Raw genomic sequence first — 15776 nt, 5'->3', positions numbered from 1 at the left:
CCTTTATCTTTTGGCGTCTTATGCACGATAAAATTCCTACATGTGAGAACCTTTAGAGGCGTGGTTGTACGGTGGTGTCACTTTGTGTTTTGTGTTTGCAGAATTTTGAAACATCAGTACACCTCTTCCTTTGTTGCCCTTTTGCTTCACACCTTTGGACTTGGCTTGGAGAGCTGCTCCATCGCTCTATTGATACATCTACGGTTGTCTCCACTCTTTATTGTATCCCCACACGCGGCAGCTCACAAGTTCGTGACTTATTTATTTCCGGCATTATTCACATGTTCCATACCGTTTGATTAGTTCGAAACTGCATGCGTTTCAATGGCTCTAAAATTTCGCTATTAGCTGACAAGGCGAAGATTTCTACTATTGTCTCCATGTCGGGTCATGCTTCGAATGGTCATTGCCTTCCTACGAGCTTTGACATTAATCTTTTTGACAGATTTCCGATTTTCCTGTCATTCCAGAAGTTTAAGGATATTCAGATGATAATCTGGAAACCTCCAACTCATCCTTACATCAACGTTAACACGGATGGGTCTCTTCAGAACCTTAGTGCGGCTTGTGGGGTATTTTCCCGTGATCAAACAGGTGCTTTCATGGGCAGTTTTTCAACTAATCTTGGTGATTACTCGGTGTTCGAAGCATAAATTACGGGCTTTATCATAGCGATAGAAATGGCAGTTACGCATCATTGTCGGTACATTTGGATTGAGGGGAACTTGACTAGTGCTCTTTTGGCTTTCTCTAAGCCCTCTTTGATTCCTATTCGGTGGCGAAGTTGTTGGCACAATTGCTTGTCTCATAGTATGGAGGTTCTCTCTTTAGACATTTTCCACAAGGGCAATGGTTGCGCGAAAAAGCTTGCTACTCACGGTCACACTGTTTTAGATACGGGTTGGTGGGAGTCTTTGCCCGTCTTTGTTAGGGATGATTTCTATAAGGACCGTTATGGGTTACCTAATTTTCGTTTTCCGTAATTTTTCTTCTTTTTTGGTTTGACCCCCCTTTTGTACATAATTTTTTCCTTCTCTCTCTCTCTCTCTATATATATATATATATATTCTATGAGTGAGCGGCAGAGGATTGGAGTCCCTTGAAGGTGCCGACCTAGTCGGGATGTTCAACGGCTCCTTGATGTGTTTCCCACTCTTGATTCAGTAAAAATAATAATAAAACATATTATCGTATGCTATACTCTTGTCCTTTTTTCGTTGATTGACCTTAAAATAGAAACTTAACTTTACGGGATTCTTTGCATTTGCCCTTCGTCTTTAACATTATTATTTCAAGAATAAGTGGAAATCTCTTCATCTATAGTTGCTTCCTGGTCGTATCGTATTTTCGTCAAAGACAATAATCATTTCAATATCTATCTTTGTTGACCTGGTTGACTTGAACCACACAACCCGCCAACAAATAGTGGGGAGTGAAATACACGTTAATAATAATCATAGCATAGGAAACTCATTTTTAAATCACTATATATGTATGTATCATTCCCGTCATCTATTATTCACATACATTACGGGAAAATGGTTAATCTATCATCTCATCTCTTTCTTTTATCGCTTTCATTGCATTGTTGTTTTATTGCTTGCTTAGCTGCAAATACAAAAAACATCACAACTGATCAATCTGCTCTTCTAGCATTCAAATCCCTAATTACTTCAGACCCTTATGATGTGTTGGCTAATAATTGGTCAACCTCCTCTTCCGTATGCAATTGGATTGGTGTAACTTGTGATGAGCGGCACGGTAGAGTCCACAGTTTGATTCTCCGAAACATGAGTCTTAGAGGTACCGTTTCCCCAAATTTGGGGAATATGTCCTTCCTTGTTATACTTGACCTCAAAAACAATAGCTTCGGTGGTCAGTTTCCTAAAGAGTTATGTTCGTTGCGCCGATTAAAGGTTCTTCATATCAGCTACAACGAGTTTGAAGGGGGGATTCCTCCAGCATTGGGGAACTTATCACAACTTCAATATTTGTATCTCGGCACTAACAATTTTAATGGTTTTATTCCCCAATCTATGGGTAACCTTCATGGGTTGATAGAATTGGATACCATACGGAACAAGTTGTCTGGACCCATACCTCGAACAATTTCTAACATGTCTTCCATTGAAGTTCTCCATTTATCTTCTAACTACTTTTCAGGTACTCGTACTTTTTGATATAATGTGTTATATTTGTTTCCCACTATCTCTGATTTTAGAATATTAATATAGGATTCATTTGTTACTCCTCCTATTCCACACTAACAGCGGTTACATATGACCATTTTATAAAAAATCGCAAATGTCATCTGCATTGAAAAATAGTCATCTGCATTGAAAAATAATAAAAGATTAATGATAAAGTTGATGTTAGATATAAAAATATTGAAATAGTTTTTTTTTTTTAACAATAAAAAATGGAATTTATATTAACAAACCAAGGACTCTCCCTAGTACAAGGTGTACCAAGGGGTCCCCAAAAAATTACAGATATGCAAAGTCAATCAAAAGTTAGCTTAGACCCAAACAATCCAAGGGCCTTGACCACCACAAATCAGAACCAAAAACAAAAACGACATGACTAGCTTTTAGCCACCACAGAGAATGCCACTTTACTTTATCCAACAGCTGATCAATGGAACTACCTACATTATTAAACAACCTTTGATTACGGTCATTCCATATGATCCATGCACAAAGCAACCAAACAAGCTGCATAAAAGAGCGTCTTGCTCGCAAACCACCTGCTGAATGAGTAAACTGAAGGAAATGATCTGAAACAATAAAGGGGTCGGGACCTGAAACTCCAAGCCAAGCCCGAACCTGAGACCACAACGAGCCATAAAAATCACAAGAAATGAATAAATGCTGAGAAGTCTCTACAGCTCCGCACCCTAACAAACAACCAGCAGCAGTGTCTGAAAGGATCCCACGATGAACCATATTTTTCCGTGTCGGCAAGCGACTCCTCAACAGCCTCCAAGCAAAAATTGAGACCTTAAACGGAATATGATTAGTCCAACTGACCCAAGAGAGCTTCCTATAATCCTCACATCCCCCCCCCCAAAAAAAAAAAAAAAAATTAGTAAAAATAGAATCAAGGGAAGAAATTATACCTGATCGAGCCTTGAAGAAGGAAAAAGCATAGACAGGTAGAGAGGTCAAGACAGACTTTAGGAGAACTAATCGGCCATCAAACGATAAAAATCGACTATTGAAACCAGACAGTCTCGATTTAATGCTACGCAGAAGAGGTTCCCAAAAAATCAATCAACGCGGATCACCACCAATAGAGAGACCCAAATACACAAACGACACTTTCCCCACTCGACAATGGAGGACAGAGGCTGCCTCATTCAACCAGGAGTCAGAGACATTTACATCCACCAGCATACTCTTATTAAAATTTACTTTCAAGCCAGACATAGCCTCAAACAAAACCAAAATCGCTCGCATATTCCGGACATACGCCCAACTCTTAACTCCAAGAATCAAAGTATCATCAGCAAACTGAAGATGAGTGACTGGCACTGAAGCGGGCGCCCCAACTTTATAGCCCTAAAAAATGTTTCTCGCTAACACTGACTTTATAATAATGTTCGACCCCTCGGCAGCTAACAGAAAAAGAAAAGGGGAGAGAGGATCTCCTTGGCGCAACCCCCTCTCTAAAGGAAACTCGTCAGTTGGGCTACCATTAACTAAGATTGAAGCTGTTGCAGTCGAAACACATTCCTTAATCCACTTTCTCCAGATAACAAGGAAAGACATTCTCTCCATAACCGCATCCAAATACCCCCAATCAACCGAATCATAAGCTTTTTCGAAATCCCCCTTAAATAACAGTAAATCCTTTTTTAATCTGGACGACTCATCCACCACCTCATTTGCAATTAGAATCCCATCTAGAATCTGTCTATTTTGAACAAAAGTCGACTGCTCAGCGACCATAACAGAACCGATCACTTGCTGTAGTATATTAGCAAGAACTTTCGTTAAAACTTTATAAATGCTTCCTCTTGACAGCTTCCCATTTCGATGGAATTCTACAATAAACCGCATAATATCCTGCTTCAAATCAACCCAGAAATCCTTAAAGAAACCAAAGTTCACCCCATCTGGACCTGGACTTTTGTAACTATCACAATCCCACACAGCTGCCTTCACCTCCTCTACTGAAAAAGTCCTAGTTAGGCCCCCATCCTCCGTATAGCTCAGAGTCTGAAACGGAAAATTGTGAAGAGCGATTCTATCCATCCCACCTCTCTTAAAATAATTCGCAAAGTGGGAGAAAACCGCATGACGGACGGGATGAACTCCCTCGACCTCAGCCCCATCAACAATAATGGAATGCAAATGATTATGACGTCGGTGACCCAAAAGAACGGAATGAAAATATTTGGAGTTCGCATCCCCTTCTCGAAGCCAGTGAACCCGAGATTGTTGCCAAGCTATGCTAGTATTAGCCCGCGACAAAGAGTGAATATCAGATGAAACAGCGTGCAATTCTTCAATTTCAGCAGCCGACAAAGCCTCCGACTCCCCTTTACCATCCAACTCTGCTTGCCTTTCCTTTAAAATTTTAATTTTCCCAGACAAATCCTTGGAATGAGTAACATGCCACTCCTTTAGTGCCTCCTTTATCATCTTTAATTTTTCACCGAGAACGAAACCCCCCCAACCATCTACTTGAAACAACTTCCATTTATCAGACACAAACTGGTATTAGGTCAAATACCACAATTGGTCCTTTTAATTTGACAGAATTTCCAAGTTAGTCCTTTAAGTTTTGAAAGTTTCAATTAGGTCCTTTTAATTTGACAGAATTCTCAAGTTAGTCCTTTAAACTTCAAAAGTTTCAAATAGGTCATTTTAGTTGATAAACTATTTCACTGTTACCCCTGCCGTCAGTATCCGTTAAACTGATGTTGATGTAGCCATTAAGTTGTTGACTTGGATCACAATGTTGCCTTTTAAAAGCTCAATGGTGTAAAAAGCAACTTTTAATAATCACAAATGGTCATTTATAGTACTAGAAAGACAGCTATTTACAACAACAAATGCATTTTGAGCACTATTAAACGACATTTATAGTGCTAAAATGATGTTTGTGATCATTAAACGTAACGTTTTGACACCCGAAGCTTTTAAAAGGCATCGTTTTGATCCAAATCAACAACTTAACCGCTACATCAACATCAATTAATTATTAACTGACAACAGGAGTAACAGTGAAATAATTTATCAACTAAAATGACATATTTGAAACTTAAAGACTAACTTAGGAATTCGGTCAAACTAAAAGGATATATTTAAAACTTGAAGGACTAACTTAGGAATTATGTCAAACTAAAAGACCAAATGTGATATTTGGCCTAAATATTATAATATGTTAGACTAAAAATATGTCATAGTATTACAAATAATAAAGATATATCTCATTAATAATAAACACGGCGTTGATGAGTCTCATGTATTTTATGTAATATTTTACAAATATTTTTATTTTTTATATAAATTTTTAAATAATAAACATGATCTCATTAATCATGGCGTAGGAAACTCATTTTAAAACAACTAAATATGTATCATCCCATGTCCCTTGCTGGCTTTAGAATCTCCAATACATAAAGCATAAATGATCCATCCTTCAAGCAAGACAGTTGATAAAGAAATTTACTCTCACAATTCCTTCCACATAACCCCTTGATTGACAATCTTAATCATAAAAACACGCAAACATCATTCCTGTTAACAACATAGTAATTGATTCCTCAGTTTAAATTTAATCCCATGCACAATTTGTTAACACAATGAATCATTTTTTGGCTGTATTGAGTATTAATTAAGGTGGGGCCAAATCAAAGTTATAATACATGTTTTCCTATATAATTTGGATTGTTGTGAAGTATATATTATTATTATTATATGCACCTTTGCAATCTGCTTCACATTCATAACATATTCGGTATCTAATGTGATTAGAATTGGATTTATAATTTTTGTGCATCTTGCAATCTCATCTATTCAATATAACCATAGTTACCTATTCCTATTCCTCCAAATTATAAAAAAGCAGTATGGTTAAACAATTGACCTATCACAAAATATGAAATTATTGTAATACATCAAATTATTATATACAAATGAAACAATAGCATTTGATTATCAAACACTAACTAAATCACATATATTTTCAAAATGACATCTTTAAAAATGGTTTTTATAAAAAGCTATTTGAAATAGCTTTATTTTAGAGATTTATTCACAATTTTATTATCAAAAAAAAAAATTCAACAAAATGATGAAATTTTTAGAATTACATTTTAAGATAAATTTTTCATTTGAAGCTTTCCTTAAAAATTTCTTTGTTAAAAAAAGCGTAACAAACATATTACACTACTAAAATCTATTTTAAAAAAAGTTATAACAAACGGGTCCATTATAAAACTTTCTAACAAAGAACTATCAACATTAATAATTAAAAAATTTTATTAAATTATTTTTGGATACAAATTTTTTCTATTAATATAACATTTATGTCTTACAATTGTTTTTACTGTTATATAAAAATAAATAATAAACTATATGTACATTAATTGGCTAGTTTTTCTCCCCTTTTTTGTTGGATTTATGGATTTTTGTCCTTCATTTCTAAATTCGCAATTTTGGTCCTTTAATTTTTCCAACTTCTGATGATGTACAATATAAAATGATGTGACATTACACAAATTGAATCCACATATTAAACTTAAACTTTTTAATACTTGTAAATTCTATATTCAATAATTAATAGTAAGTTCCAATTAAAATCTAATTAAATAAGCAAAAAAATTCTAAATACCAGAAATTGAAATTGTTTAATAAATAAAAACCATAAACCCTAAAATTTCATCTTTATCCAACATTTACAACCCAAAGTCCAAGGATGTAGTACTGCGATTTTCAATTCAGCTAAAAACTATGAACCCTAACTTGTAACCCATTGCATAATTCTTCTAAACAACATAAATGAACATCCCAATGTAAACAACAAGCAAACACCCAAGTACTTTATTATTATTTTCAATTTTGATATTTTGTTCTTTGATGCATCCTCTTTCTTTTTCAACTCCTCTTTCAATTCTGGCATTTTGCCCATAAATTACAAAGCCAGAAATGTTTTACCATATAAATTCTACACCCTTGAAATTGTTGTCACTTTATCCGGACAATTGTGAGTGAACCGAAGGTCTAAAGAGACCACAATTGAGAAGAGAAGTGGCGATGATTGACGATAGAAAAAGCAACGTTGTATGAGAAGATAGAGAGATGAAATGAAAGTATATATAAAGGTTTTTATTTATGATTAAAAAGATATAACTTTATAAGTCTGGCGGTGTGCCTCTCTTAACTTTATTTAAGATCTCAAGTTGAATGTGTCAATTTCGGTTGGTTGGTTCAACTTCTTAAAAAAAAACAATCTAAGAAAAAATTCTTGTTTCTATGGTTGAATTGAGAAAAAAAAATTGAAGATTCCATCTTTATAGATTTTGTTAAGGTTTTTTTTTTTTTTTTTTGAGCAAGTTAAGGTTTATTTCTGTTGCTTAAAATATAATAAGATAAATTAATTTTGGTCGTTAGGATGGTTAGATTTTTTGTTCATACAAAATGTACTTGAATATTAGTCTACAGTTATGTAATTACTAGATTATACTTGAATTTTATAATAACTTTTCAATGAAATTATTGGTTCTCAATGACCTTACATTGGTCTCTATCTTCTAATCAAAATTTTAATTATAAAAAATAAATAGCCCCAAAATAATTAACTTGGACAGTACAATAATACTTAGATGTAAAAGTTACACATATGCATGTAAAATTCCACCGCTTAACAACATAACTTTTTTTAGGGATGTTAGATTTGACGATAACAATTTAAATGAAAGTCTATCGACTGATTTTATCAACCAGCTTCCATAACATAAAAATATCACTTTATGTTTGCTTGTTTCCCGTTTGCCTCTTCTTGATGTAAATAATATTGATAGTAAATATTATTTGAAGAACCATTCCAAGATCAATTGACAACTCACATTGATGAACTCTTAGATTTTACATTAAATGAGATTATTGTTTCTCATGAACCATTCCTAGATCAACATGGGATGTCTCTTTCCTAATCAAAATTTTAATCATAAAAAAATAAAGAACCCAAGAATAACAAACTTGGACACTTGTCTAAAAAAAAAAAAACTAACTTGGACAGTACAATCATATACTTGGATGTAAAAGATGTAAGTTTAAACTAAAACATTATGTTTGTACTATCATTTACAATACCCATTCTAAATTTCAAGTCCCTTGATAATATATAAAATTAAAAATATTATTAATGTTGTGAAATAAAGAGATTATAAGTTATTATACAAAATTACACTTCATTATAATTTGAGAAAGATTATAAAAAATAGGAAAAAAGTAATAAATGGTAAATAATATGATAGGAAAATAAAATATTATTAACGATTCATACTAGTATTGTAATTTAACTTATAAAATAAGACAATTTTGTTGGAAGTTTTGAATCTTAACTATAATAACCAGCTTTCAGGCAACATATCGATGATATTCAAATTCAACAACTCTTTGTTGGAAGTTTTGAATCTTAACTATAATAACCTGTCCGGCAATCTTCCATCAAATATTTGTCATAGGCTTCTAAATCTTAGAGTTTTTGATATTTATCATAATGATATTTCCGGTGAGATACCGACTATTTGGCATCAATGTGAAGAGATGGGCGAATTAGATCTATGTGATATAAACTTATTATCTAATGGTCAAATTTTAAAAATATTAATCGGGTAAAACAATATTGAGTGGTGTAACATTTGGTGTAACTTTTAGCGGTGTAATTTGATCACTCCTTCATATTATATTTATATATAGACATATATATATATATATATATATATATATATATATATATATATATGTAAATTTATAATTCCTTTCTTAGGTGAGAATAATAGGAATACATTAACCTTGGATTAAAACTCGATGGTTAAGATTAAAAATCCCTATTTAAAATACAACACCTCCGTCTATTCTATTTATTCTCATAAACCCATTTACATTTTCATTTTCTTCAACTACAATAATCTACTACCAATTTTCACAAACGACTTTAATCTGGCTTTTCCGAAGATAATCCATTGATCTTCTTATAACCATTTTTGTGTTTGCTATTATCACCGATCATTTAATCATTGACCCTATTTTCTTCATCGACCACTATGTTTTACTCTCAAAGTTTACGACTTTTGTGTTTCAAAGATGAGTGGTGGTGGGTTTAGGGATTCAATTCCAAATAGTGTGAAGAAGATCCAGAACATTAAGGAGATAACAAGTAATCATATTGATGAAGATATCTATTCGATTAAAAAAATCATATTAGATAATGGAGAGAGGTTGAAATTTCTTAAAAGTAAATGAGGCATATGTTATTTATTTATTTTTATCATGAAGAGTAGTTGTTTTTAATCGGAATGTTGCTATGAAATCACAAAGATTAACCATACGAGAGATGGTGAATAGGAGAAGAGGAAAAAAAGAGATTTATAAGAATTGATAGAATATAGATAGGTACATGTGTTTTTTAAATGAGGCTTTTTAATCTCAGTTATCTATTTTTGATAAAATGGTTATCAAGTATTCCTATCATTGTACATTAAAAATGCATTATACAAAGACACACAAACTTACACCTCATATATGATCATTATGATTTTTGATAGAATATAGATATTGTTGTTGTAAAATTAACTATTTTACTGAAAATAGTAAGGGTACACCTCTAGACCTTTTTTGGCAAATACATATTCGACAAAGTTTTAATTTATATCTTAAATATAATTTTTTATTAATGATAATTAGGGGTGTAAGTGGTTCGGATAAAACCAATGAAACTGAAAGTCCAAATTGAACCAAACCGAAAATGTATCTGACCTTGTCTGGTTTGGTTCAAAACTGATCTTATTTGGTTTGGTTCTCAGTTTTTCATTTTGAGATTCAAGAAACAGATGAATCTAACTGATGGTAACCTCACTCCCCATTTTACTATTATTATCCCTCTTCAAACACACACACACACACACACTTATGAGTATGCCCAAAATTAAAGCCCAACATAAAGTACTACTTAATCCATTCACTTTCTCCCATCATCATCTCATGTCATCACTTAGACTCGATTTCATTTCTACTAAAATAGGAACCCTAGCCATCAACCACGCCTATGACCTATCCCAACGTTCCTCACCACCGATGTGATCATTCATATGTTCATTAGTTTTATCATGTTTATTCCTTCAAACTTTTGAAAATATATCGTTTTCTATGCCTTTGAAATATTGAGTAAGGTTAGTTATAAAAAGACAAATTCCTTGAAATATTTTAGTATGACGTATGTTTTATGCATGAAATACAAATTTGTGAGTATATGAATTTTTTTTAATAGTATTTTCAAATAAACCGATCAACCGAACCGATCCAAATCGATTCGCTTGCTTTGGTTCCTTTTTTAAAAAAGAGTGAAAACCGAACCAAACCAAACCGATGAACATTTTATCGGTTTGGACATTTTTTGACTGAAGCCGATCCAAACCAAAACGTTACACCTTTAATGATAATGTTTAAATTTTAAGTTTTGTATTCTAATATTTCATTATTAGGATTTCTATATATTGCCAAGTGTAAACACACGAATAGATATAGCTAAACCAAAGCACATGAAAACCAAACATCGTCCAACCTAAAAATATATATCCAACGGTTGAAAAGCATTCGTCACATTCCACAAAAGACAAAATTGTTGTATTTTTTTTTTTGACAAATTGGTTTTTTTTTTTTTTTTTTGTATTTAGCTTTTTATCTTTTTGGTTTGTGTTTAGCTTTTTATCTTTAAATTTAATTTCTTTTTTATTTTTTTAAAAATGTCAAATATTGTTCAATCCTATTTATCACATGACATGAGTATATGCTAGCTCTGCAAGCAAAGAAAAAAAGAAGAAAAAAAGTGGTCGAATTTTTTATTGTCCCCTTTTGTGTTCCCATATACAAGATGAAGGATCACTATTCTACTAATAACCACGAATATCATCATAATAATATTATTTCTTATCCATTTTCAGGTACGATTCCCGAGGAGATTGGCTATCTTGATAAACTTGAGGTGCTATTATTGTCTAACAATAGCTTAAGTGGATCTATTCCTTCTAAAATCTTCAACTTGTCATCACTCACTGCTTTGGTGGTTGATCATAATAGCCTCTCAGGCACACTTCCATCAAATACGGGATATAGCCTTCCTAATCTGCAATATCTACACTTGTTTCAAAACAATTTTGTTGGAAATATTCCAAATAACATATTAAACTCTTCTAAGCTCCGTCAAATCGCATTGGAAACAAATGCATTCAGTGGAACTCTACCCAATACTACTTTTGGAGATTTAAGATTCCTTGAATTGTTTTTCACATATAACAATAAATTGACAATAGAAGATTCTCATCAATTCTTTACTTCCTTGACAAATTGTAGATATTTGAAATATCTTGACTTATCAGGTAATCATATATCCAATCTTCCTAAGTCAATTGGAAACATAACTTCAGAATACTTCAGGGCAAAATCATGTGGAATTGGTGGTTATATTCCCCTAGAAGTTGGAAACATGAGCACCTTGCTATCTTTTGATCTGTATGACAATAATATAAATGGACCAATACCTCGTTCAATCAAAGGGCTAGAGAAGCTTCAAGTATTGTCTCTTGCTTACAATGCACTCAAAGGATCATTCATTGATGAGCTCTGTCTAATTAAGAGTTTAGGTGAGTTGTATATAGAAAATAATAAGCTTTCTGGTGTTTTACCAACATGTTTGGGAAATATGACTTCTCTTAGAAAATTGAACGTAGGATCTAACAATTTGAACTCTAAGATACCTTCATCTCTTTGGGGTCTCACTGATATATTAATGTTAGATTTGTCCTCCAATGCTTTTATTGGTGATTTTCCACCCGATATTGGGAATTTGAGAGAACTTGTAATATTAGATCTATCAAGAAATCAAATTTCAAGCAACATTCCAACAACCATCAGTTCCTTACAAAATTTGCAGAATCTCTCCTTAGCTCATAATAAATTGAATGGGTCAATTCCCGCATCACTGAATGGAATGGTAAGCTTGATCTCTTTGGACTTGTCTCAAAATATGTTAACTGGTGTTATTCCAAAATCCTTAGAATCACTTTTGTACCTTCAAAACATCAACTTCTCATATAATAGATTACAAGGAGAGATTCCTAATGGTGGACATTTCAAAAATTTCACAGCTCAATCATTTATGCATAATGAAGCACTTTGCGGTGATCCTCGCCTTCAAGTACCTACATGTGGTAAGCAAGTTAAAAAATGGTCAATGGAAAAAAAGCTTATATTGGAATGCATACTTCCCTTAGTTGTGTCAGCCATTTTGGTTGTTGCGTGCATCATACTTTTAAAACATAATAAAAGGAGAAAGAATGAAAATAATGTTGAAAGGGGTTTGTCAACTTTGGGAGCTCCAAGAAGAATATCCTATTATGAACTTGTGCAAGCAACTAATGGATTCAATGAGCGTAATTTCCTTGGAAGTGGGGGATTTGGCTCTGTTTATCAGGGGAAGCTTCTTGATGGTGAGATGATTGCCGTTAAAGTAATTGATTTGCAATCAGAGGCAAAATCAAAGAGCTTTGATGCAGAATGCAATGCGATGAGAAATCTACGACATCGAAATCTGGTTAAGATTATCAGCAGTTGTTCAAATCTGGATTTCAAATCATTGGTGATGGAGTTCATGTCAAATGGAAGTGTAGACAAATGGTTATATTCAAATAACTATTGTCTAAATTTCTTGCAAAGGTTAAATATAATGATAGATGTTGCATCTGCATTGGAATATCTCCATCATGGTTCTTCAATGCCTGTGGTTCATTGTGATCTAAAGCCTTCCAATGTCTTGTTGGATGAAAATATGGTTGCACGTGTTAGTGATTTTGGTATTGCTAAGCTCATGGATGAAGGACAATCTAAAACTCATACACAAACTTTGGCTACTGTTGGATACCTCGCACCAGATCATTTCTTTTTTTTACTTAACATTTTCCTCTTCATATTTACAGTCCCAACCAATCTATTTGATCATGTCAACAACAAAAATCTATCACACGTTAGTCATCAACATGTTATATTAGTAATTAATGTGTAGACAGTATGGATCTAAGCCTTATTTTTAAAAAAATATTTGATAACTCGTAATAACTAGTATTAACATGCAGAGTATGGATCTAGAGGAATTGTTTCTGTCAAAGGAGACGTGTACAGCTATGGGATTATGCTAATGGAAATATTCACAAGAAAAAAGCCAACAGATGATATGTTTGTTGCAGAACTAAGCTTGAAGACATGGATCAGTGGATCATTGCCTAATTCAATTATGGAGGTCATGGATTCAAATTTAGTCCAAATAACTGGGGACCAAATTGATGATATATTGACTCACATGTCATCTATTTTTAGTTTAGCCCTGAGTTGTTGTGAAGATTCACCTGAAGCAAGAATCAATATGGCAGATGTTATTGCGACGCTAATCAAAATCAAGACTTTGGTTGTTGGTGCAAACACAGTCTAGTTATTTTCGTTTGTAAACTGATGTAATTTTTTTCCTTTTGTAATGTTTGTGTTTGATGTTTTCAATATTGTTTTTGGATTGATGTCTTGCTACTTCTGGTTTGTCCTTTCAACTGTAGGCTATTTCCTTAATATATTTCATTTTGCTTTTAAAGAAATCGACTAGTGAATAAGGATCATCACAGAAGCATGTAAATCGTGTGTACTGTATCCATTTATGTTGTATCCCCTCTCAATTATTATTATTATTTTTAATTTAATTTGAAGTTTATTAATGGTGCAGTCTTTGGAGGAGAGTAGTGGCGGTCTTGACTCATTGTGTAAGAATGGGAAGAAAATATCTTCTAATCAGTTTTTGATTGAATATTTCTGCATTTTATGTCATAGCAGGTTGCTACATAATTTTGCAGAAAAATAGAGTTGGACATGTCTACTTACTAGGTTGCTACATAATCTTGTATCAAAAGTACAAATATGTATTGTTGCTGCCTTTGTCTCTGACATCTTTTACAAAAATTCACTAATAAATGTACAAATAAAAACTAAATTTCAAATGCATGTTGGTCCATTCACCTTTGGATGATTCTAGTTTCTGCATAATTGCTGATTTTTCAGTTTTGGCTGAGAATGTATCTTAAAATCAGTTTGATGAGACAAGAACAGTATAAGTTTCTCTTTAAGAACTATAGTAAGATGAGACAAAGGATTTATTTTTATTCTTGGTTATAAGAAAACTGAGTTTTGCATTAAACAATTCCTCATATGAGTAGCAAAGTATAGTATAAGAGGTTTTCTTAGCTTGGACTGTGTGCAAGAGTTGTTGTAGAAGATCCTTACACATTAAAATACAATGTCTTCCTATGTATATTATAAGGGGTTTTCCTTACATATTAATGTCTTGTAAAGAATCCAATGTTAGATGCTTCTTTATTTATTTTGAAGGACCAACACTTCTGATCAATGGTTGTTCGTTGTGCAACACTGAAAAAATATTGACATTGGTGATCACATTCAATTAATTCATTTTCTCAAAAAAGTTTTTTAACACATCCATTGATAAATATGTAAAAGAAGAACCACATTTATAATGCAACTAAAATAGTTTTTCATAAGCTTCTGAATCTTCCATGTATGAAAGCATCTCACGTGTCAAACGAAGCATGCGGACGCTTCTCTTCATCTTAAGTTCAGTTATGCGTTGAACCGTTGCCTCATGACTTACTTGATTTTCGTAAGTATCTATGCTTTTATAATATTGAAGCTGAAGTTGTGCAAGTTGCTCTAATTTAATAATTTGCTCTAATTTAATATTGAATCAACTTTTGCAGCACACCCATCGCAATTTCCTCAACAAGTTCAGCTTCTGTTCTGTTTGTACAAACATGGAAAAATATAAACATACTTCTTTTTTTTAGAACAATTCGTCCATTCAAATTGACACCGGAGAAAATCGAACGTGAGATCTTAAAGATGAGCATACTCCTAGGTCCCAAGCCAATACCACCAGACCAACCCAAGTGGATTCATTTTTTAAAAATCTTATTTTTTAAAATAATAGTTAATCAAATAACATTAATATGATAATAGAAAAGTTACCTGTTGATGGAGCAATGCCACCCAGAATGGTTGGCTGCTTCTCCCAAAGCATCCCTCCATTTTTGCAAAATATTCATTGTACTTCCAAAACGCTGCTCATGCTTAACAAATGCCTCAGCATAAACTTCCTAATTGGTGTCGAACATGGAAAGGATCAACTTCATAAAAAACTGGCAATATAATTTGTTCTTTGTATTTTCTACACTCGAGTATTTTCACAACTTCATCCAAACACTATTTTGAAGTTGCATAGTTTTTTGAAAAAACAATCACAGAAAGTTTTGCCTCATCGATTGCCTTGAGAAGCGCTTGTGATATTTCATCTCCTCTTTCAAGATTGTCATCTATGTAAGTCTTGATATCTAACCTTCTTAGTGCACTATTGAGATGGCTTGAGATTGTCCAACAAATGTGATATGCAATTACCTTTTTCCTCATAAAGCACGGCTACCTTTAATTGTTTTA

At 33.0% G+C, this 15776-nt stretch overlaps 1 protein-coding gene across 1 annotated transcript in view; it reads left to right on the top strand.

Annotated features, from left to right (window-relative positions):
• The first annotated feature begins 1538 nt into the window (after window positions 1–1538).
• LOC25480132 (probable LRR receptor-like serine/threonine-protein kinase At3g47570) overlaps window positions 1539–15776 on the top strand; it is a 42563-nt gene continuing 28325 nt past the window's right edge. Inside the window, exons 1-2 of the mRNA XM_039829093.1 lie at window positions 1539–2163; window positions 11177–13162. Coding sequence (XP_039685027.1) covers window positions 1539–2163; window positions 11177–13162 — 2611 coding nt within the window. The remainder of the gene's footprint in view (window positions 2164–11176; window positions 13163–15776) is intronic.

This window comes from Medicago truncatula, chromosome 8, assembly GCF_003473485.1.
Source record: "Medicago truncatula cultivar Jemalong A17 chromosome 8, MtrunA17r5.0-ANR, whole genome shotgun sequence".
Taxonomy (NCBI): Eukaryota; Viridiplantae; Streptophyta; class Magnoliopsida; order Fabales; family Fabaceae; genus Medicago; species Medicago truncatula.
The sequence above is the reverse complement of the archived record's forward strand: the minus strand, read 5'-3'. Positions and strand labels throughout refer to the sequence as shown.